This window comes from Schistocerca piceifrons, chromosome 1 (assembly GCF_021461385.2).
Source record: "Schistocerca piceifrons isolate TAMUIC-IGC-003096 chromosome 1, iqSchPice1.1, whole genome shotgun sequence".
Classification (NCBI taxonomy): domain Eukaryota; kingdom Metazoa; phylum Arthropoda; class Insecta; order Orthoptera; family Acrididae; genus Schistocerca; species Schistocerca piceifrons.
The window spans coordinates 132875153-132899194 of record NC_060138.1 but is presented as its reverse complement, the minus strand read 5'-3'; the positions used below and the strand labels follow the sequence as shown (position 1 = coordinate 132899194).

The 24042-nt window shown below is 45.5% G+C and overlaps 1 protein-coding gene across 1 annotated transcript in view; it reads left to right on the top strand.

The window, feature by feature from the left end:
• Positions 1 to 23710, top strand: part of LOC124788688 (speckle-type POZ protein-like A) — a 39966-nt gene extending 16256 nt beyond the window's left edge. Inside the window, exon 3 of the mRNA XM_047256003.1 lies at positions 23275 to 23710. Coding sequence (XP_047111959.1) covers positions 23275 to 23710 — 436 coding nt within the window. The remainder of the gene's footprint in view (positions 1 to 23274) is intronic.
• Positions 23711 to 24042: the final 332 nt, after the last annotated feature.

Genomic DNA, 24042 nt, shown 5'->3' with positions numbered 1-24042 from the left:
GTTGTGTGTGTGTGTGTGTGTGTGTGTGTGTGTGTGTGTGTTTTCTGTGTGTGTGTTGTGTGTGTGTGTGTGTGTGTGTGTGTGTTGTGTGTGTGTGTGTGTGTGTGTGTGTGTGTGTGTGCGTGCGTGTGTGTGTGTGTGTGCGTGTGTGTTTTTGTAAGCCTACAATGTTTACCATTGAATTAAGTAGATGCGTTTGTGCTGGGAAATATACCTTCAGTGAAGACTACAAAATTCATCTGGTGATAGCTCTCAAACCTTTTGTTGCCTTTTCGTGACTGGTACAACAGATCTATGAACTGAAATGTTTGTTACGAGATAAATAAGCTAACAAAATCTTTGGAAGAGCCAAATATTTTATAACTTCAAGAACTGCTTTGATCTCTAAGCAATTCATCAATACTTGCAGTCGCTAGTGCATTTAAACCATATGTGTATGTAGGTTTTGGCATTATGCCTGTTCTGAGAAAAAAAGATATGTTTACTGTGTTCTCAGCAGGAGACGTTCTTGTTGTGAGTACACAGGTGTGCTACCCAGCAGGGAAACACACAGTAACCTCTGCAGATTGTACTCGAGCAGGCGAGTGCTCGGGATTTTTTTGTGCCTGATGTATAGCTCATCACAACCCTCTCGACGAAAAGTTGCATCTAGTAGTTTGGCGTCACAGTTGCTACTGATGAGATACTTCGACTGGTATTAAGCTGGATAACGAGAAGTCGAAAATAAAGAGTATGTAGCTCCTCACTAGCACCAGGAGCATCACAGTATGCCGCAATATGAGACAATGAGAGCAGCAATGTATCTACAACTTGTCATGCCCTGATGTAAATGGTGACATGTCGCAAATTCAGACTTCCTCCCTTCACTCAGTTCCATGTCTCACAGTACACATTCATCAGCCAGGTGGACACCTTTGAGCAGGCAAGTGAAACTCTGCATCTGCATCTGTCAGCAGAGTTTCTTCTGCCAGCCCCAGCATCAACAAACATCTCATGGGAAGCCAACAAATGTGGACAGCCATGAGTTGGTGATAGCACTTTCTACTTATGATCACGATGTACTTTTCAATGTATTCAAAATATCATACATCCAGCCTCAGTACGCCTACCACTGTGCAGGATAGTCTTACAACTTTGCCTGTTGCATTATTTGTTTCTATTTTCTTACTGTATCCCATCAATTTTCGTAATTAAATTATTTTGTTAACCCTGATCGGTACAGGGGGAATTTTACATCAAGCTCCAAAGAGTCATGTTACATACAGCAGATATCTAGATGGCAAGGTGCTGTAAGCACATACGCTCATATGCTCTGTGTTCACCCACAACACCATCATGACATCATAGCAACACCGAAGCTTTGAGCAGCGTCCACACAATACTGGGTCTTCTTACCACATTTCTCTGCTTCTCTGTTAGGGAGTGACCCAGTAATGGTGCTGTAGTAGGTACTCATTTCTGTAACAGTGATGCTGTGTACAGAAGCAGATGACAAACCTCGGCGCCCCTGTCTTGCATGAAGTTTTCTATGGTGCTAGTAATAACCTTCCAGTGAATGCCACTAACTTAGCCCAGACAGGTTGCTCATGTTATATTGTAGGAATGTGACTCCGCCTGGGTCTCGACTTTTTCACCGTTTCAAAGGGAAATGAAGGACGAGAGATAGGGTTCAATGTCCGTTCCACTTCCTCCCTTACATCTTGAAGCGTCTGGGTTTTTTGCTCTCCATGCAATCAAAGTGCCTCCTGAACTTCCTCTCTCACTATCTGACGAAGAAAACTTGTGAAATCAGTTCCTTCCTCCATCACAGACATCGATTCGACGTTTGGAAGCCGTTCAAACTTCTTGCGTGTAATTCTTCTTGATGCATTGTCTCGATATACTGTCACCATTTTATGAAGTCGTCAGCTGTCGGAACCTCCTTCAGGAGTAGGGCTCGATACATGTCCTCAGCAATACCCTTCATGAGATGTGCAACCTTATCTTCCTCCTTCAGTCTAACATCCGCTATTTTACACTGCTCCAAGACGTCTTGAAGGTAGGATGCTGTAGTTTCTCTTGGACGCTGTGCCCTGAACTTTTGCTTATCTTCAGCCTTGCACTTCTGTCGTTGTTTTGCCGAAATACTTGCGCAGTTCCGTCCGGAATACTTCCCAGCTTGTGAACTTCTCCTCGTTGTTCTCATTCCACTGCTTGGCAGTGCCCTCCAAGTAGAAAAATACGTTAGCCAAACACACGGTGCCATCCCATTTGTTAAATTAGGCTATACGCTCATATACCCTCTGCCACTTGTTTGGATCTTGGCCATCGTCACCAGAGAACCCGGAAGGATGTCTCATGGGGTGGCACACAGTTGCTGTCATCCTAACGTCCTCGTCTTCTTCTGTCTCCGATAGACTGCGATGTGTTGAATATGGCTCGAACTGAGGTTTCTCACCACGTAAACGGCGGCTCTGTCGTGGCCTGATTGGAGACTCTGTCGTCGATAACGTGCGCTATCGTAAGTTCCAATACCCAACGTCTCCACCAGAATGTCACTTAGAAGAAGGTGTAATTAAATTAATGACGAACACTAACTTCACTTAACGAATGTTTATTCAGCACTTGCACATAAAAGGGCGTGGAGCGAACTGCCTCCAGCCAGAACACAAACAGTAATACACAGCTACAGAACATTCCAGTACAATGATTCATGACATTTGTGGATACTTGTAGAATGTACTCGAACCGAATATAGAAATTAAAATTCTACAGTCCAGGTGAGTTTTGAACATACGACCCTTCATGCAACAGTTTAGTGTCATATCCACTACATCACGGTGCTAGTTTGAATGGAATCCTCAGTGTAAGAGTCCTTATCGCATCCCAGACCGAGTCTAATTCGAAGGCATTTTCGCCAACATGGTCTCTGGGGTCTCTTAAGGGTGGGGAACCGACCCAGTCCACAGAAGGTCCCAGTTTTCATTGTGAAGTTTGTTTTTTACCGTCTTGAATTGTAAATCACTCTGTAGGCCTTAGTAGTAAATCAGTAATTTATCAGATTATAATCGCTAGTTCTCTGTCTTGAGGTGACTTCCCAATGAACATACCTAAAAGCTGAGACACTCGTAAATCTAACGTCTACATTGGAGATTTCTCACGCCCTGTTCTGGTAAGTAGGTGTATTTCCAGGATGATTGTGCACATACACTGATGACTCAAAACATTATGTCCGCAGCCCACTATTAGGTTGAATGCCTCCTGATGCTGTAGCGGGCATGTGGCGAAGTAAGAGAAGAATTTCAGCGGAACAGAGATGAAAGGGAAGCCATTATAGCGATGATTCTGGCCCCAAATGCGCAAATCCACTGATACAAGCCTTTTTGACAAAGAGCCCATTGTTGTGGCACTGCGGCTGCAAACGGGAATCTCTGAGAAGGCGAAGGTGGTCGCCTGTTCGCCTACTTCTGTCGTGAGCACCTATGGAAAGTGGTCGAAGGATGGTGAAACGAGGAGTAGGCTGTATGGTTTTGGACGACTTCGTATCTTCACGAAACGTAGAGGTCGGAGGATCCCTCCTGTGTAACTCTAGACAGGTAGCGATCTGTGGTAGTTCTGACGACACAGTGCTAGTGCAGGCACAAGTGTTTCGGAGCACATCGTTCAAAGGCCATCGTCGAACATGGAGCTCCACGTCACATGACCCCTACATATTCCTGTGTTCACCAAACGACATAGTCAGTTAAGATTGTAGAGGGCACAGCATCACAGAGTATTCACCGCGGACCAATAGAAACATATGGCCTGTCGAATAAATCGCATTTCTTGTTACAACAGGTCGATGGTTGGGTCCTTACTCTGTCATTCAGACACGAAACGTGCACTGAACCACAGATGCCTTGTGTTAAGAGGTAGATTGAGTTGGACTTCCACTAGATTTGTGATGGTAATAAAATGCATCATGATGGCTGTGAAATACTTGAACATTACGGACCACCTGCATCGCTTCATGCTTGAAGTCTCACCCTCAGGTAATGACATCTTCCAGCAGGATAACCGTCTGTGTTGCAAAGTCAGAATCGTGCTACAGTGAAATAACACTGTCTTGTCCAGATAGTGTGCCTGTCATGTATCCATTGGAACACACATCGGGAGCCAGCTGTGTGCCAGTAGACAGCCGTCTCTTACTTTGCAGGAATTGCTTCACCTGGGCGTAGACATCTGGTGCCACATACGAGGGTAATCCCAAAAGTAAGGTCTCCTAATTTTTATAAGTACATAGACCTGTTTATTTCTACAGTGGTTTACATCAGTCTACAGCTTGAACATTGAGCTATTTTTCGATATAATCACCATTTCTAACGATGCATTTTTGTAGACGCTGTGGCGGTTTTTGTATGCCCCGCCACCATGCTGTTCAGAAAGTTATGAATCTCTTCTTTCATCTCGTCGTCGGAGCTGGATCGTTTTCCGGCCAAATGTTCTTTTAACCTAGGGGGCAGATGATAGTCACTGGGCGCCAAGTGAGGACTATAGGGTGGGTGGGTGATTGTTCCACTGAAACTGTTGCAAGAGAGCAACGATTTGTCGAGCGATGTGTGGGCGAGCGTTGTCATGGAGAATGTGTACGCCGGTTGTTAATTGCCCGTTTGAGTTTCTTAAAAGTCTCACAGTGCCTGTCAGCGTTAATTGTGGTCCGAGTGGGCATAAAGTCGACCAACAATACCCCTTTCCGATCCCAAAAAACGGTTGTCATGACTTTACCGGCAGACACCGTTTGCTTGAACTTCCGCGGCTTTGGCGAAGAAGAATGCCGCCACTGGCGTGATTGTTGCTTGGTCTCAGGTGTAAAGTGGTATGCCCACGTTTCGTCACTCGTGACAATTGAGTCCATAAAGTTGTCCTGTTCGGCTGCAAGGTGGTGAAGAAATGCGCGGAAAGCATCGACTCGTTGCCACATGTGGTCCTCAGTCAGCATGCGTGGCACCCATCTTGCGCACACCTTCCTGTAGTTCAATGTTTCCGTTAAAATTCTGTTAGCGGTGCTTCGGGAACCCTCAGGAACCAACATGCAGAGATGATCCAGTGTGATCCGCCGATCTTCACGCACGCTTTGCTCAACCTTCAACACTGTCTCCTCCGTTCGTCAATTTCGGACTGACCAGCTGCAAACACTCTACACCACTTACGAACATTTATGACATCCATACACAACTCACCGTACACTTCCGTCAATTGGCGATGGATTTCAATCGGTGCAGTAACCTTTGCGTTCAAAAACCGAATAATTGCGCGCAATTCGCACTTGGCGGTAACATCAAACGGGGGCTCTATTCTCAACGGCTGCCAAGCCAAGACGGAGCCCCTCAGAACGACGTGTGCATGTTTACACATAGCGCGTGAAGCACTCTTCATAACAGTGTGACCAACTGCCACACGAACATAGTTCTGTATTTATAAAAAAAATAGAGTCCTTACCTTTGGGATTACCCTCGTACTTCAATGACTTGTAGAAGCCATGGCAATCAGAATCTCTGTTGTACTGTCTTTGAAAAGTCGAACAACACGCTGTTAAACATGTGGTCGTAATGTTTTGGCTCATCGGTGTAAAACTGCAGCTCGAGAACAGCCTCTGTAATTCATGGCCCCTATCACATGGTGTTGCACTGCGACACGACACAGATTTAGCATCTGCTTGAAAAACAGTTACAATCAGCTTAACATAACGTGTCTGAAATGTGTGCGTTAGCTTTTCAATGTGTGTAAATACTTCATTACTGGAAGTACATGGTGAGAGTAAATCCACTGGTATCTGCGTTAATGTCTTGTACTATTACGGCATGATCTTCAGACAACTGACGGAGTTTCGTGACTTCTGATCACCTGTTGGGAACTACTACAGCTGCCATTGAGGATCTCCTCTTCGTCATGGTTTACGCTGTTTAGGCGTGTTGGATATTCTTCCTTGGTGCAGAGTGCGCTTCCTGTACTCATTGAATTTCTGTTCTTCCGTAGGCTTCTGTAATTCGTGTAGCAGCGTCAGGATGCTCTTTGTGTTCAATTGTGGTGATCGTAACGACTGATTGCTGGGTTGTGAGTGAGTATGAAAGAAACAACGCAGACATGACTTTCTATGATCAAATGCCATGCATTGATATGTAATAAGATTTGTTTAATTTTTTTTGGGATTTGAGGTCCACCAGTTACGCAAAACACCGGTTATCTCAGTACCCAAACATGTTTCGGCACCACTGTGCCATCATCAGTGCGTTTTCGTCTTTATTTATTCTTTAAATTTGGTGAGCATGAATTTTAAGGACTACTTTTGTGTTAATTATTACAGGTAGCTTGTCATGATGCGGAGAATGGAAGTGCTTGCCACACGAAAACATGACAAGCTACCTGTAATAATTAACACAAGTGGTCCAGAAAATTCATGCTCACCAAATTTAAAGAATAAATAAAAACGAAAACCCACCGATGATGGCACAGTAGTGCCAAAACGTGTTTGGGTACTGAGAAAAACAGTTGTTTTGCGTAACTGGCGGGCCTCAAATCCCAAATATTTTAACTGCAAACACGGCCAATACAAGGAGCTGCAAATCAAAAGATGGATATCTGTTTGTAAAGTTGTTGTAAATCAGATTCTGCTTTTTTGCATGCGTTTTGGCTGAGTGCGTTACGCTTGCCTGTGCAAGATGGAAGAGTCACTGTTTTTAACTGAATTCGGGGAAAGTGAAGATAACGAAATCTCACTTGGGTGGCACACACGCACTAGATGCCTTAAGATGTGTGTAGAGTAACCAGCTTCTCTGTTCCATAGAAACTTAACGTATCACAATAGCTATCATACAAACGTTGAGGGTCTATTTGTGTTTTATTCTTCTACAAAGATATAGGATTAATCACTTTGGGTGGCAGCGTCCTGCATTCGTTTTCAGTTGACAGAAAGAGATGGCATTTCAGCAGAGCTGTCTGTCTGAATGGCGACATCAAACAGCTGTCTTTTTGCTAAGCACGTGCAAGGCCTTTTTAAATTTACAGCCAGTAGTTCTTCTCTTAACCGCTTAGATGGCGATTTACGCTTCCTAGATTTGAGTCCAGTATTTTCTGTATCTGCTAGTTCATTCATGGACGGAGTACTAAGTTAGTGTAATTCTAAGTAGTCTTGTCCTCTGTCAGTATTGTCAATAGCATTTATTAAGTAAGACAAATCCTATTGTTCACTGTGCGTTTTCCCCTGTTTTTTCCAGGGTAGGCAGACAGCTAGACTTCCTTCACTGTCTTTTTCCCACAGGTCCCACATATTATCTTAGCCGAAATACAGAACATACACACGTCTATAACCAAAGGACTTCAGACGTGTAATTATCATAAAGTAATCAACAGATACTGCAGGAGACTTCCGTTGCTCAACCAATCTCTTTCTCATAACAGTAGACACTTATGCCGCGTGATGTAACGTGGCTTTTCCTCTGACGCATTTCATAAATGAAAGGGAAAAATCATTAAAATCTTCTCGACCCATTTCTCTGTAAAAAATTAGCTCGTATACATCTGTAATTGGGCATGCTAGTAGGAATTTCGTAAAGGGTGACCGACGGGCTATTTTTCTACAGTGGCTCACAGTTGACCTGAGTTTTTAAATTCTCATGTTCGACTAATGTTTTTCAGTCCTGTATATGGGCCACATACCCTGTTAAGACGTTCTTAGTAGAATGAATTCTGTTTTTAGTTTCTCATTTTGTGGATCTGCAACTTTAGAGGCGGCTTCCCTGATTATCTTGGTGGTTTCCCTCATTTTTAGTTTTAATAAATACCATCATACGAGGTGTATGAGAAAAGTAACGACACGAATTTTTTTCGCTACCAAAGCTTTTATTTTTGTTAAAAGTATTGGGCCCTTCAAAGTAATTCCCTCCGGCAGTTATTCACCAGCGGAGTCGTTGTTTCCAGTCTTGTTACCAGCGCAGAAAGGCTTCAAATGCTAAGACATTTAACATGTCGGTCACATTCACTTGAATTTTCGTCAGAGTCCCGAAATGAGTGCTTTTAAGATATTTTTCAATTTCTGGGAAAGAAAAGTCAGGACAACTCAGATCCGGTGGATATGGGGGCTGTGGAACAGTGTCTTCAAGTGGCTGTGTGACATGGGGCGTTTTCATGGTGCAGCATACACTTGTCTGCAACGTCTAGTCTCACTTAATTCACCCCTTTCCTGGTACTTTGAAGGATGCCTTCACAAACTCTTAGCTGACAATCTGTCCTATAGGAACAAATTCTTCATGCATGATACCTCTACTATCAAAAAAGCAAATAACCATAGAAGTTAGCCTTGACAGTACAAGCTTGCGATCTTTAACAATTTATGAGTTATTCTAAAAACACTGGTAACAACCTCGCCAGATAAAACTTTTCACCCACAGCCTGAAGGACTAATATAGAAAACAAGCTAAGACTGAAATAAAAGAAATCCCAAAGCAAAACCCCAGAAGGGCAGATTTTTTTAAAAAAAGCAACAACCATTAACGCCTGAAGAGTTATTTAAAAAAAAATATCACTGCCGCAACGAATACCACCTGAACGGCTGATTTTTTTTTTAATGCAAGTAATAACGGATAACTCCTGAAGGGCTGATTGTAACAAATACCAACCTGAAGGACCAATTAAGAAATGCAATTAAAACGATTAACTAGTATTTGAAAAGTTTGTTTTGAAAAGTCAGTTCTGAAACAGACCTGAAGGGCTATCTTAAACGCACAATATTTGACAAGGTATATGAATAATTAACAAGACACTTTAAACAGAATCGAAGGATTTAACAAAGAAATCAGTCATAAGTAGGCTTCAAAATTTCCACAGATTACAGTTACAATCGGCAATAAAATAACTGAAGATTTGGTTCTTAAATCTAAATCAGTGTGATCTCCTTTAAATTTGGCTCATTTATGACCTGACCCGTACACTACAGACGGCTCGCTAACCACAAGTTTAGCGTGGGAATGTCCACAAGTCTACAACAGGCTAAAACATCCAGTTGCCATCCGGTACTGACAAATATAGTAACAGAAATGAGAACCTAGCCATATAACATTATTTAAAACTTCCGGGCTGAATTGCCGTGGTCCATATATAAAACTACTTCTCCTTCCTGACGTTTCGTTGCCTACTGCGGGCATCTTCCGAGGTGAGTCGGCAACTGGCTGCTAGGCGCTGGAGGTCCCGCTTATATAGAGCGCTTGGATGGCGCCACAACTCATCACGTGCTTTCGGCTTTAAAACTATCTCTGGCTAGTGCCATCTCTCTCGATTACAGATAATCTATTGTCACTTCGTTGGTAAAAAGTCGACCACCGTATCCTGTCTAGTTTTAATTGTCCTTTTTTTATTAAAATTATTTTCGTGCTTGTAGATCTCTGTAGCTTCTCTATACAAGCGGGTATAATAATGTGAGGTCCTAGCAAAACACATTGGTAGTCCTACTGGTAACATAAGGCCCTAACTAAATGTAAGGACTTGAACGAGGCAAGAATAATAGTTGCTACTAATCTTTGGGACCACTGAAGGAGGATACGAAGAAAACAGGTTTCGCATGTAGTGGATGAGGTAATTGTGAAATTCCATGACATGAAAAGGGCTTCTTTGAAAGCTGACCAACCTTCAATTTCTACGATTGTAGTACGTAAGTTCAAGTGTTTTCTAGATAACCCGCTGCAATCGCTGTTGACCATTAAGCTGCCAGATACCGCACACCCTGCACTACATTTACCAAATATAAAACATAGGGCTAAACCCAGTATCGAACCATCGACCTGCTGCATGCTAACCAAAAAGACTATCCACTGCATCAGCCGTACAGTAGGAGGATTGTGTGCTCACAAAGATACTTACCATACATGTGGTTACAGTGTTGCCAGATTGCCACTCTTTAACGTCCTTTTTCTGCCGGATGTACTCGCCGGATGAAATTTTGTGAGATTTTTTTTTTTATCGCTGGCATACGAGGAGTTGCGCTGCGAAGCCCGAATGCGCGAATTTCACTTCACCCTGTATATTATGTTCAGGAAGCTGAGGCAGGCTTGCAGGAATAGATATGAAGGGCGTTCAGTATGTATTGCAACTCTTCTTTTTTCTAAATGCAGGTTTGTTTTATTCAAAATTCCAATACACCATATTATTTCCCATTCTTATGGCTACTAAACCCTCTTTTTCACCATAACCTCCATTCAGTGCGATGGCCTTAAGCCACCTTACTGGGAGGGTCTGTATGCTCACATGGTATCACTCCTCTGGTCGACATTGGAGTCTGTTTCTTGCTGCATCAACAACCTCCACATCGTCCATGTACTGCTTCTCACAGAGTTCCTCGTTTATTGTGCCTAAGAGATGGAAGTGGAAAGGTGAGAGACCCGGGCTGTAGGGTGGATGAGGAAGAATAGTGCAATGCAGTTCTATGAGCCCCTGTCCAGAGTGTCAGCTCGTGTGAGGCCTTACGTTGTCGAGGAGGAGGAGGAGGAGGAGGAGGAGGAGGAGGAAGAGCTTGTTTGCATTTTTGTGTCACTGAAGATTTTCCCGAGGGTAGCACAATATGCTTCAGAGTTGATCGCTACACTATGAAGGAGGACATCAAACAGTGTAACACTTCAGAATCGCGGAAGTCCGTCACCATGACTTTACGAGCTTAGGGTGCGGCTTTGATCTTTCACTTTGCAGGAGAGGTGGTATGGTACCACTCTATGCACTGATGCTTCGCTTCCGCCGGCCGCGGTGGTCTAGCGGTTCTAGGCGCTCAGTCCGGAGCCGCAAGACTGCTATGGTCGCAGGTTCGAATCCTGCCTCGGGCATGGACGTGTGTGATGTCCTTAGGTTAGTTAGGTTTAAGTAGTTCTAAGTTCTAGGGGACTGATGACCATAGATGTTAAGTCCCATAGTGCTCAGAGCCATTTGAACCATTTTTTTTTGCTTCGCTTCCGATTCTAAGTGATGAACCCACGTTTCATCGCCTGTGACGATGTTCGACGAACACTTATCACTATCAGCCTCGTAACGCACAAGTAATTTCGCACGGATGGTCCCTCGTTGCACTTCATGGTCTTCTGATAGGCGGCGGGGAACCCAACGGACACACACCTAGGAGTACCGCAACTGGTGTGTCAGCGGTATCAACAGTCTTGCAGCTGTGCACCGAGGTCTTTGTGATATGTCGGTCATTTGGAATGAGAGTATCCGTATTTCCAACATTGCAGCAGTCACAGCTGTGTGCGGCCGTCCGGCAAGCGGGAGACCGGACAGGCGAACTTGTTGCGACGACAGGTGGCTCGTCCAACAACTTTTGTTTACTGCCCGGTCTTCGTAGACACTTTGTAAGTAGCTAAGATGCTCTGCGAAGCCCTGGTTTTCCACTAAAAGGAACTCAGTGACAACTCTGTTTCGAACGCATATCCGTTACAGACGCCATTTTGAAGACTATGAATAACGCCACCTACTATCGGAACTTCATGAAATGGTAAGGGCTGAAGCACGAATATTCCTCTGTTCCACGACAAATTGAGCATTTGTTCAACCGAAATTAGCGGAGAAAAAAGTTACATTACTTACTGAATGCCCCTCATGTAATGGTAGTTCACCAAAGTGCATTAAATAATAATTTACTCTGAGATACCGGTTTCTCCGACACCTTCAGACACATGATAGCCAAAGGAATGTACTTAAAAAGCGTGTCAGTGTGTGCATGCATGTACAGGGGTGTAGGCTTGGCTAAGCGAATGTTAAACTGTGCACAAACATTTTGTTGTCTATGCATCTTTTGGTGGCTGCACGTTTATGTGTGAATGTGTGCTAATTTGCAAGTGCCCCCCCCCCCCCGTCACACACACACACACACACACACACACACACACAGAGCACGAGTCACGTAAGACGTAACACCCATTTTATTTAGCGAATGATTTCAAATATCAAAATGTTATTCGACAATTAATTATCCCCTAAGTGACATGTACTTCGGTACGTGATAAAAAGCTTTAACTATCTTATCGATCGAGATATTGAAGGAAGAATATTTTTTTACTTTCTTTAACAGAATGATATACGTTTTTAACGGCATCCGAAAGCGATTTAGAAGAGTACAGTAATATAATATTAGTTAATGTTGAAGCTGAAACTCTTCGCAAAAGAATCCGAGAAATATTTTAAAAAGGAAAGGCAAGTCGGCTGGAATCGGCTGTTGCATTGTAAACACGCTCACGCCAGGCTACGTCGTTGTATCGAACATCCCGACCGTGTACTGGTCTGCACGGCAGAAGTAGCAGGAACTGTGTCGTCAGTCGGCAAATCATTTCTGCTTCGACGTTACTTTCATGCAGAGATGAACACCAGTGAGAAGAAGTTTGTTGCTTCCATACATCGAAGGTGGCACGCGAGGTATTGTCATGAAGTGTGGGATCAGCTACGGGAGTGTCATTCCCGTTCGACGTAAATTCCAGTTTTATTACCTGTCACTACACCAGGCATTCGGTGGACGTCATTCCGGAAGTAGTACTGTATACAGTTTTGTTGGTTTACTATTTCGGGACAACACAGTGTGCCACTTAGCGATAAAGCACGGTTTACGAACCATAGTGATACAAATGTAATAATGGGCAGCTGAAAATCCACCCATGCTTCGTCAGCTACAAGAACAAAGACTGAGAAGCGTAAACCTAAGGTGGTGCATCGTAGTAACTCATGTGTGGGTCTTTGCTTCAGCCCAGGAATGTTCAGTGGATATATATATATGCACACTGTGTTCGGAACATTATATCTGTTTATCTGGAAGAGATATCACTGGATAAGCGACAGTGTATGTGGTTACAACACGACGGCTACCCAGCTCATTCTTCCCTTTTCGTAGGGCAAATACCGACAAAAATTCCCTGGCTATCGAATAGGACGTAATTCTGTGGTACAATTGCTGACCAGGTCTCTAGTTTTGCTTCCTCTTGATTTCTTTCTATAGGAACCACTGAAACATGCAGTCTGTCATGAAGCCACAACTACGCGAGGCTATATGTAGTGTCGATTTGCGACATATGCAACAGCCTGCCATTCAATATAATTTCACCTGTTCATATGTATCTCGAGCAGTTACTACTGATGCGTGTTGCAGTGGAAGATAAGCAGTTTGGGCACATACTTAAGTGTAAAAGTACGGTTTGTTAAAACTATATATTTTGTGGTGCCATATTGTCAGCCATTCTGAATAAATTGCTTAGTTCATTTGCCCTCCTGCTGGTCCGGGGCTTAGATTAGGCCTGAGGTATTCCTGCCTGTCACAAGAGGCAACGAAAAGAGTATCACGTTTTGGCCTTTACGTGATGCTCCCGTGTCGGGCTTCACCTCCATTCTCCTAAATTTTCCCGAAGAGCGCGCCAATTCGAAAAGGGCGCCTTACACGATGCATCATGTCCATCATGTCCATTAAGTGCTGTCCTCCCACATCCTTCATCGATGTGGATCTACACTTCCTTTCATTCTCTAGCTGTTGGGCTAGGTCACCCTCCTGGGTGCGTTTTCCTCCATCCCCTGTGCAGTACTGATTCCTGCACTGACGATGATAATGGACTAGTATGCTTGTTTGTACCTGATATCCAGCATGGTAGCCAGTCTGCTGTGGTGGGGCGCCATGTACCCTGTTGGTTGTAGCCCCCTGACCCCGCAGGTATTGCTCTGCTGATGCCTGTGCCGTTAAATCCCCACGTATGCCAAGAGGTAGATGCCTGTCACCCTGGGGCATTGGGACTCTGAGCAATGGCCATCCTGCCAGGTGGCCTTTGTTGTGGCTGGGTGGCGCCCATTGGGAGGGCCTCTGGTCAGACTTGGTGGCATCAGGGCGGATGACATGCCATGAAGCGTACTACTCCATCTCTTGCTGGCGACGCAACGCCAGCAGTCTCTAAGCGGTCAAGGTCTAATTATAATGCAAAAACGTATGGCCCCCAAATCGTCCCTTTCCCTGGCCACACCATGGGAGGAGTGTCAGGCTAAGGATGGCAGCGAATCTTACTCCCCCAATACCTCATATCTACAAAGGTTCGTGGGGCATCCTTCATGTCGTTGAAGCCTCTGTTTTTTGTGGAACATTTAGAGGACAAGTTTGGGGAGATGGAGGGATTGTAGAAAAGGCGATCGGGCTCAGTCTTGATAAAAACAGCTTCCTATGCCCAGTCACAGGCACTACTCGCCTGTGACAAACTGGGAGTGTCTGTGGTTGTATCACGCACCATAAGAGCTTAAATATGGTCCAGGGTATTGTTGTGACTGGGGAAGTCCATCACATCCCAATATTTCATGTGCCCCACCTCTCATCTGTGTCAACTGCAGAGATCACCATTCCCCTTGCTCACCACACTGCAGGATTCTCCAGAAGGAATGGCAAATCATAGAATAAAAGATCCTGGACCAGCTGATCTACACAGAAGCTAAGAGGAAATTTGACCACGTACATCCTGTACCTCGGACATCTTACACCGCCACTATGAGAACAAGCCGGCCGGAGTGGCCGAGCGGTTAAAGGCGCTACAGTCCGGAACCGCACAATCGCTACGGTCGCAGGTTCGAATCCTGCCTTGGGCATGGATGTATGTGATGTCCTTAGGTTAGTTAGGTTTAAGTAGTTCTAAGTTCTAGGGGACTTATGACCACAGCAGTTGAGTCCCATAGTGCTCAGAGCCATTTGAACCACTACGAGAACCGTTTTAGCCCCATCTGTTCAGTCAATTCCAGTTGGCTCTCAGAGCGATAAGACTACTCCTGCCCCCTTGACAGCGGGGGGGGGGGGGGGGGGGCGGGGGGCGGCTTTTCCCTCCCTGTTGCTCGCACACCACCTACCTTGGGAACGCTGCTTCCCCCCCCCCCCCCCCCAACCATCTTGGACGTTCGTCATCACTTCTCAGTTAGAGATGCGTAAGTCTCCTTCAGCTCCTTTCAGTAGGAAGGCATCTCTTGGCTCACTACCTCCCCAGTTTTCTACTAGTGGAAAAGATGACACCCACCAGTGGCTGAAGCACCCAAAAGCAGCTGGTTGTAGGGCTTCACGATCTTCCTCAGTCCTGGAGGCCGAATCAAAGAAGCCCTCTTAGTCAGAGAAACCGAAAGAGCAGTGAGAAAAATCAAAAAGCAAGACCCCTCAAGAACAAGGAAATTGCGGCTGTGTCACCCACACCACAACTACTTAAAAGCTCTGCATTTGAGGGAGAGTTGGAGATTCTGGCATCCACTGAGGACCTAGATCTCGCTGGGCTCTCAGATACAATGGATAAAGACTGCTCAGGAACTAAGTGGCAGCAGGTGACCCTGAGGCGTAAACTGGCTCTTTGGGCGTATCATTTCTTCCCTGCCTCACGATAACGTCATCCTCCAGTGGAATTGCCACTGTTTTTTCAACCACCTGGCTGAGCTACTGGAACTGTTTAAACCTTACACTTGCTTTCTTCACTGCCCTCCAGGAAGCCTGGTTCCTGGCAATGTGGACCCCTACCCTTTCCGGCTATGGGGGATATTTCAAGAACAATAGTGAATATAATAGAGGGTCAGGTGGGGTTTGCGTCTATGTCGTGAACTCAGTATGTAGTGAACCTGTGCCCCTTCACACTCCTCTTGAAGCTGTGGCTGTCAGGATAAGGACAACAATGGAAATAACTGTCTGTAATGTATATCATCCTCAAGATGGTGTGGTACCCCTGAACATCTTGGCTGCACTGATTCAACAACTCCCTAAACCTCTACTACCTTTGGGAGATTTTAATGCCCATAATCCCTTATGAGGTGGCACCATGCTTAGTGGCCAAGGTAGAGAGGTCGAATGTTTACTGTCTCAGTTCGACCTCTGCCTCCTAAATACTAGGGCTCCCACACATTTTAGTGTGGTTCATGGCACTTATTTGGCCATTAATTTATTACTTTGCAGCCCAGGACTTCTCCCATCAGTCCACCGGAAAGTCTATAATGACTTGTTCTAGTAACCATTTCCCCATCTTCCTGTCGCTCCCTTGGCGTCATGCACATGGACTCTAAGAAAGGCAGACTGGGAAACTTTCACCTCTTTTATCGCCATTGAATTTCCTCCACATGCTACCAACGATGTGATCGTTGAGCAAGTCACTAGAACGATCGTTTCTGCGGCTGAAAACGCGATCCCTTGCTCCTTATGGTGCCCCCCGGCAAAAGACAGTACCTTGGTGGTCGCCAGAAATTGGCGAGGCAATTAAAGAGCGTAGGCAGGCTCTACAGCGACATAAGCTTCACACATATCTGGAGCACCTAAGGGCTTATAAATGGTTCCATGTCCGCGTTCGCCAGCTTTGGAAACAGGGGTGTTGGGAGAGGTACGTCTCGACCATTGAGTTCCATACGTCAACTTCCCAAGTCTGGATGAAGATCAGACGTGTTTTTGGGTAGCAGACCCCAACAGGTATCCCTGGCATTACCGTCGATGTCCGTGTTACTTACCGACTCAAAATGGATTGGCAAGCACTTCGCTGAGCACTATGCTCGAGCCTCTGCAGCGGAGAATTACCCCCAGAATTTCACGCCCTCAAATGGGTGATGGAAGGGAAAGTCCTCTCGTCCACTAGAAGCCATAGTGAACACTGTAACGCCCCATTTAGAGAGTGGGAGCTCCTCAGCGCCCTTGCACATTGCCTCGACACAGCTGATGGACTGGATTGGATCCACATTCAGATGATTAAACATCTCTTGTTCAACTACAAGGATATCTCCTCGTCTTCCTCAACCAGATCAGGTGCGATGGTGTCTTTCCATCGCAATGGCGGGAGAGCACAATCATTCCGGTGCTCAAACCAGGTAAAAACCCACTTGGTGTGGATAGCTATCGCCCCATCAGCCTCAACCAACGTTCTTTGTAAGGTGCTAGAACGTATGGTGTGTCGGTGGTTTTCTTGGGTCGTGGAATCACGTGACCTACTGGCTCCATGCCAGGGCGGTTTCCGCCGAGGTCGGTCTACCAACACCTTGTTGCCATCTTTTTTGATTTACAAAAAAAGCTTAAGACATGACCAGGCGACAACATATCCTTGCCATGTTATATGAGTGAGGTCTCTGGGGCCCGCTTCCGATTTTTATCCAAAATTTCCTATCGATCCGTACTTTCCTTGTCCCAGTTGGTGCCTCCCATAGTTCCCCTCATATCCTGCAGAATGGGGTCCATCAGGGCTCTGTATTCAGTGTGCATTTTTCGTGGCCATCAACGGCCTAGCAGCGGTTGTGGGGCCATACGTCTCACCTTCTCTGTATGCAGACGACTTCTGCATTTCGTACCGATGCTCCACTGCTGGTGTACCTGAGCGACGCCTGCAGGGAGCCATTCACAAGGCATAGTCATGGGCTCTAGCCCACAGCTTCCCATTTTCATCCGCAAAGTTTTGTGTCATTCACTTCTGTGAGCGTTGTAATGTTCATCCGGAACCAGAACTTTATGTTAATTACGATCCACTCACTGTAGCGCAGACGTATCGATTCTTAGGACTGGTTTTCGACGCCTGATTGACTTGCCTTTCTCATCTTCGTCAGCTTAAGTGGAAGTGCTATCAGCACCTCAACGCCCTCCGTTGCCTGACCAACGCCAACTGAGGTGCAGATCCCTCTACATTGCCAAAGCTCTACAGAGCCCTTGTTCAATCCCGACATGACTATGGGAGTCTGGTTTATGGTTCGGTGGCACCCTCAGCGTTGCATTTACTCGACTCAGTGCACCACTGTGGAGCTTCCACTAGCGACAGGAGCTTTTAGGACGGGTATGGCGACCAGCATCCTGATGGACGCCGGAGTCCCTCCATTGAAGTTTAGGCGTGCACAACTGATCGCCAGTTACGTTGCACACATTCGTAATTCGCCTGCACATCCGAATTACCGTTTTGTTTTCCCAACCACTGTGGTTCATCTCTCGCATCAGCAGCCCCAGTCAGGATTCATGATTGCGGTTCGTGTCTGATCGCTTCTGTCTCAACCGGAGTCCTTCTCTTTACCACTTCTACTCGAGGTCCATTCACGTACACCTCCATGGTGTAAACCTTGGCCAAAGCTTCACCAAGACCTTTAAATGGCCCTAAGGACCCAGTTACTCCCGCGGCTCTCCGCTGCCACTTTCTTTCGTTTCTTGATGTTTTCCTGGGATATGGAGTGGTTTACACCGATGGCTCAATGACTGATGGTCACGTTGGCTTCGCCAACGTTCAGAGGCCTTGTTGAACCCCATTCCTTGCTCGATGGCTGCAGTGTTTTCACTGTAGACCTAGTGGCTATATCTCGTGCTCTTGAGCACATACATTTAGGCCCTGGGGAGTCGTTTCTTCTGTGTACTGACTCCTTGAGCAGCCTACAAGCAATCGGCCAATGCTACCCTCGCCATCCTTTTCTAGCGTCTATCCAAGAGTCCATCTATGCCCTGGAATTGCCCAGGCGTTCAGTGGTGATTGTCAGGACCCCAGGTCACGTCTGAATCCCAGGCAACGAACTTGTTCACAGGCCGGCCAAACAGGCTACATGGAAACCGCTTATGGAGGGCGGCATTGGAATAACTGACCAGCATTCTTTATTACGCAGCAAAGTTTTTCGGCTTTGGGAGACAGAATGGCATAGTCTCAGTATGCACAACAAACTGTGTGCCATTAAGGAGACTACGAATGTGTGAACGTCCTCCATGCAGGCCTCTGTCAGGTACTCTGTGGCTCTCTGATGACTCTGCATTGGCCATGCTTGGGCGACATATGGCTACATGGCAACCTCTTGCACCGTGAAGACCCACCTCCGTGTCGGTGGGGTGCGCAGTTGACAGTGGCCCATATTCTTGTTTACTGTCCTAGTTTAGCAGACAACGCCTCATTGGCTGATCTGGTTTTAAATTTTATACGTGAGGGTGGGTTTTATCACTTGATATAAGTTTCAGTGTAGGCCCTTTGTCCCTCAGTGCCCTCCACCCTTGTGCTTTTATGGTGGAGGTTTTAATGTGTTGCAGAGTGACTGGCTTATCCTTTTATTTTCGTGGGCTGCCAGCCACGGTAATCTGCTCTCCCGTTTTACTCTCTTCTACCAGTTTCTTGCGTCTCTGTGTTTTACTGGGCCTATTTTGTTCCTTGTAGTGTTAGTTGGTCTCCTGTCGTCCTTGTGGTTTTTCCTTCTTCTCGGTATTGTGCTGTGTGCCCTGTTTGTTTTACATCTACATACATACTCCGCAGTCCACCATACGGTGCGTGGTGGAGGGTACCTCGTACCACAACTAGCATCTTCTCTCCCTGTTCCTCTCCCAAACAGAGCGAGGGAAAAATGACTGTCTATATGCCTCTGTACGAGCTCTTATCTCTCTTATCTTATCTTTGTGGTCTTTCCGCGAAATTTAAGTTGTCGGCAGAAAAATTGTACAGCAGTCAGCCGCTAATGCTGCTTCTCTAAATTTCCTCAGTAGCGATTCACGAAAAGAACGCCTCCTTTCCTCTAGAGACTCCCACCCAAGTTCCTGAAGCATTTCCGTAACACTCGCGTGATGACCAAACCTACCAGTAACAAGTCTAGCAGCCTGCCTCTGCATTGCTTCTATGTCCTCCCTCAATCCGACCTGATAGGGATCCGAAACGCTCGAGCAGTACTCAAGAATAGGTTGTATTAGTGTTTTATAAGCGGTCTCCTTTACAGATGTACCACATCTTCCCAAAATTCTACCAATGAACCGAAGACGATTATCCACCTTCCCTACAACTGCCATTACGTGCTTGTCCCACTACATATCGCTCTGCAGTGTTATGCCGAAATACGTAATCGACATGACTATGTCAAGCGCTGCACTACTAATGGAGTATTCAAACATTACAGGATTCTTTTTCCTCTTCATCTGCATTAATTTACATTTATCTACATTTAGAGTTAGCTGCCATTCTTCACACCAATCACAAATCCTGTCAAAGTCATCTTGTATCCTCCTACAGTCACTCAACGACGACACGTTACCGTACACCACAGCATCGTCAGGAAACAGCTGCACATTGCTATCCACCCTATCCAAAAGATCACTTATGTAGATAGAAAACAACAGCGGACCTACCACACTTCCCTGGGGCACTCCTGATTGTACCGTCACCTCCGATGAGCACTCACCATCGAGGACAACGTTCTGGGTTCTATTGCTTAAGAAGTTTTCGAGCCACTCACATACTTGGGAACCAATCCCATATGCTCGTACCTTAGTTAGGAGTCTGCAGTGGGCACAGAGTCAAACGCTTTCCGGAAGTCAAGGAATATGGCATCAGTCTGATACCCTTCATCCATGCGCATGATATCATGTGAAAAATGAGCGAGTAGCGTTTCGCAGGAGCGATGCTTTCTAAAGCCGTGCTGATGCATGGACAGCAACTTCTCTGTCTCAACGAAATTAATTATATTCGAACTGAGAATATGTTAGAGACTCCTGCAACAAACCGATGTTAAGGATATTGGTCTGTAATTTTGAGGATTCTTTATTCTTTCCCTTGAGGAATTGTTACAATAGGAACAAGGACCGATGATCAAGTAGTTTGGTCCGTTTCCCCCCTTTTAAACAAACAGACCAACCAACCTTTAATTCATTTGAAGTGTATTCCATGTAACCATAATTACGATTAGTGTTTATACACACAGTTATCCGAGAGCTTCTCACAAGAGTTTTGCTTGGCGATTTTTACACTCCAGTAGCTGACTCTGGCCACATTGCTTTCCAATTTTAGTACGTTTCTTGTATTTTTTGGTGTAGAGATTGAGCCACAGCGTTAACAAACTGTATATCACGTACTCGTATTTTCATCTGTTTTCGGTTACTGTTAAAAAGTGTATCACATTTAAAAAATCATACTTGCTTCAATATCTCAATCAATAAGTCCTATAAGCTGGGTGATTCTTCCACTGTGTACAAACTCCAGGGATTCATTTATGAGAAGATACGGAACACAAAATTGCATAATGAACTTACGTCCGAAAATTTATGGTTATTTTATTCAAATGTACTCTGTTACGGAGACTACAGCCTAATTGGCGCTGTACCATGCAACCACAGTTAAAATGTTTGTTGAAAACAGTTTCCATGTGTGTACGCGCCGTAGCATGTTGTGGCTGTTGATATACTTTCCGGGATGTGAGGTTGTGGTCGAAGAACTTTTCTGCTCCTTACGTTTCGTCCAGAACTGCGCTGGACCTCCTCAGAGGCGCTGCTCCGCTGAGTCTTGCCGACTGACTGGTCGGGTGTCTGAGAGCGACTTGTATATTGTGAGAAAGGGGGCGTGGTTCAGGTGACACGTGATGAGCAGCGATAATCCATAGCAAAGATAAGGTTGACTATCGATTACCATCTTGTCAAAGATAAAAATTGTTGGCAATTTTGTAGAGCCACTGTCCATATATCGCTAAGTTTCATAGCCTCCTCTTTCCTATTAAAATTATGGTGATGTTTATAAATTTCGATAGCTTCTCTATATAGCCGTGGATAGTAATTTAACGTTGTAGATAAAACTTCGGTATCCGAAAACTTCACTTGGTGGTTGCCTGGTTGAAGAGCATGTTCCGCTACAGCTGACTTTTCTATTTTTCCAAGTCGACAAAGACTTTTATGCTCTTTCAGTCGCGTGTTTACGCTTCTTTTGGTAGTACCAATGTACCAGCGCAGTTCTGGACGAAACGTAAGGAGCAGAAAAGTTCTTCGACCACGACCTCACATCCCGGGAAGTATATCAACAGCCATGTCACCCGGTCGTGAAAGCCTTCATTCTACAAGTAGCACGTTGTCTCACATGATCACATCAGCCAGGCTGTTTCCAAACAGTGTCAAAGGCAGCGTGAATACGCCGCTCCACTGTCTCCTCATCAGGAATGGACTCTGCATACACAACACCTTTGAGATGGTCCCCTAACCAGAAATCGCACGGGTTGAGATCCTGTGAACAAGCAGGTCATGCTACTGGATCGCTCTCGTCCGATCCATCAACCAGTGAAGACACAACTGAGAAGCGTCCGGATTTTAAGGGTGAAGTGGGTTAGAGTACTGTCATGTAGGGGTCACATAACCCTTCGAATCATCAATAGCTCCTTTTCCAGCAGAGGAGGCAAGGTCACCTGCAAGAAAGTCTGATATTTCCGGCCCGTTAGGCGACGTAGAAGGAAGACTGGTCCCACAATAAAGAGGTTCCAGCTGCACCCGTGCTGATGATTCTGTCACCATACAGTTGGGGTTCTGCATACAATCCCGCAGATGACTGTTGCGAAAGTTGAAGATACCACTCGGTGTAAAGGCGGCCTCATCTGTGAATAGGATGAATGACATCCCGGAATCGTGGGGAGCCTGGTGAAGAAACCAATGACCAAAGTGATACAGATGTGAAAAGTCTGTCGCTAGTGAGCGCTGCACACACTGTACGTGATGTGGTGGGTAACAGTTGGCATGGAGAATCTTCCACACGGCTGTCGGGCGGGTCCACTGCTTGATGCCTTTTAAGACTTCTTGCTTCCTGGAACGACACTCCCTCAGACAAAGGGCGAAACACGATTGCAAACACTAAATGCTGTGGCTGTTGTCAGTGGGGACAGGTCTTCTCATACAACCATGTTTCCCACAACCCATTGTCATTTGCCTTTGCGTAAGTAAATACCATTTAAGCAATCTCTCAATTCGAATATGAATCATTGTGTACGACGCTGTATCACATCCACTACAAGGTGAATCAACAAGAGAGGTGAATCGGACACAAGGTTATCAGTGTCTGTGGCGAGAGAGGGTGCTAGGGCGTGACGTATGAGGAACATTACTAGCAGATGATGCATACTGTAACTATGGCTGCATGGTGCAGCACGTATTAGATCGCAGTCTCTGTAACAGTGCGATTAAATAGTCTCTAGCATGGAAACCATGCATTACCGGACGTAAGCTGAATAGGCTTTTTTTGTTACGTATCCTCTCTGTACAGAGTGGAAAAAAAAACCTGTGTGTGTGTGTGTGTGTGTGTGTGTGTGTGTGTGTGTGTGTGTGTGTGTGTGTGTGTGGTAGTGTAGAGTGTAAGACTCTTTTGCCGGCCGTTGTGGCCGAGCGGTTCTAATCGCTTCAGTCTGGAACCACACGACCGCTACGGTCGCAGGTTTGAATCCTGCTTCGGTTATGGATGTGTGTGATGTCCTTAGGTTAGTTAGGTTTAAGTAGTTCTAAGTTCTAGGGCACTGACGACCTCAGAAGTAGAGTCCCATAGTGCTCAGAGCCATTTTCGTAAGACTCTTTTATGTTTCGCACAGGAGCGGTTTTGGAAAGGAGGAAACCAGGAGACTGATCGAGGCGTTTGAAGAGGGGGATGTAGAGGAGCTGCTGGAACTCATCGCGGCAGGGGCGGATGTGAGGACGAGGGATAGTGATGGGATGACCGCCCTGCACTTCTTTGCAGAGATGGGATACGTGGAGGTAGTGAGGAGTCTGGTGGAGAGAGGGGCAGAGGTTGACGCCAGGAACAGCAGTAACGAGACGCCCCTGCACTTCGCTGCAATCGGTGGCCACTCACCTATTGTGCGGCTGCTGGTAGCGTGTTCCGCTGACGTCAACGCAAGGAATTGTTACGAGAGAACACCGCTTCAGTTTGCTGCGTGGCATGGGTACGAAGAGACGGCAGCGTTTCTGGTGGAGGCGGGAGCCGACACGGAAGCTAGGGATAAAGATGGGAGAACCTACCTCAACTGACAACCAGGAGTATGGCTGCCATCATATAACTAACAGTTCAGTGAATATCTATGATATAAAACAAATGATGCTTCACTACATGAGTTTTCATTATTTTTAAATTAAAGAATAGAAAAAAATTTCATTTCTACCCATCATTATATAGTACATACAAATGCTCTAGCAACACCTCAACTAGTATGAAAATCGGAGATATCCATAAACAAATGTAAATAACTTTTCATTTGAGGAAACCGACTAAAATAAAAGGTTTTTTTAGGGATCTTTGCAAAACTCAACAATTAAAAAATACTCATTTCATTACCGATAGACACCAGTTCTGTCTGAAACTT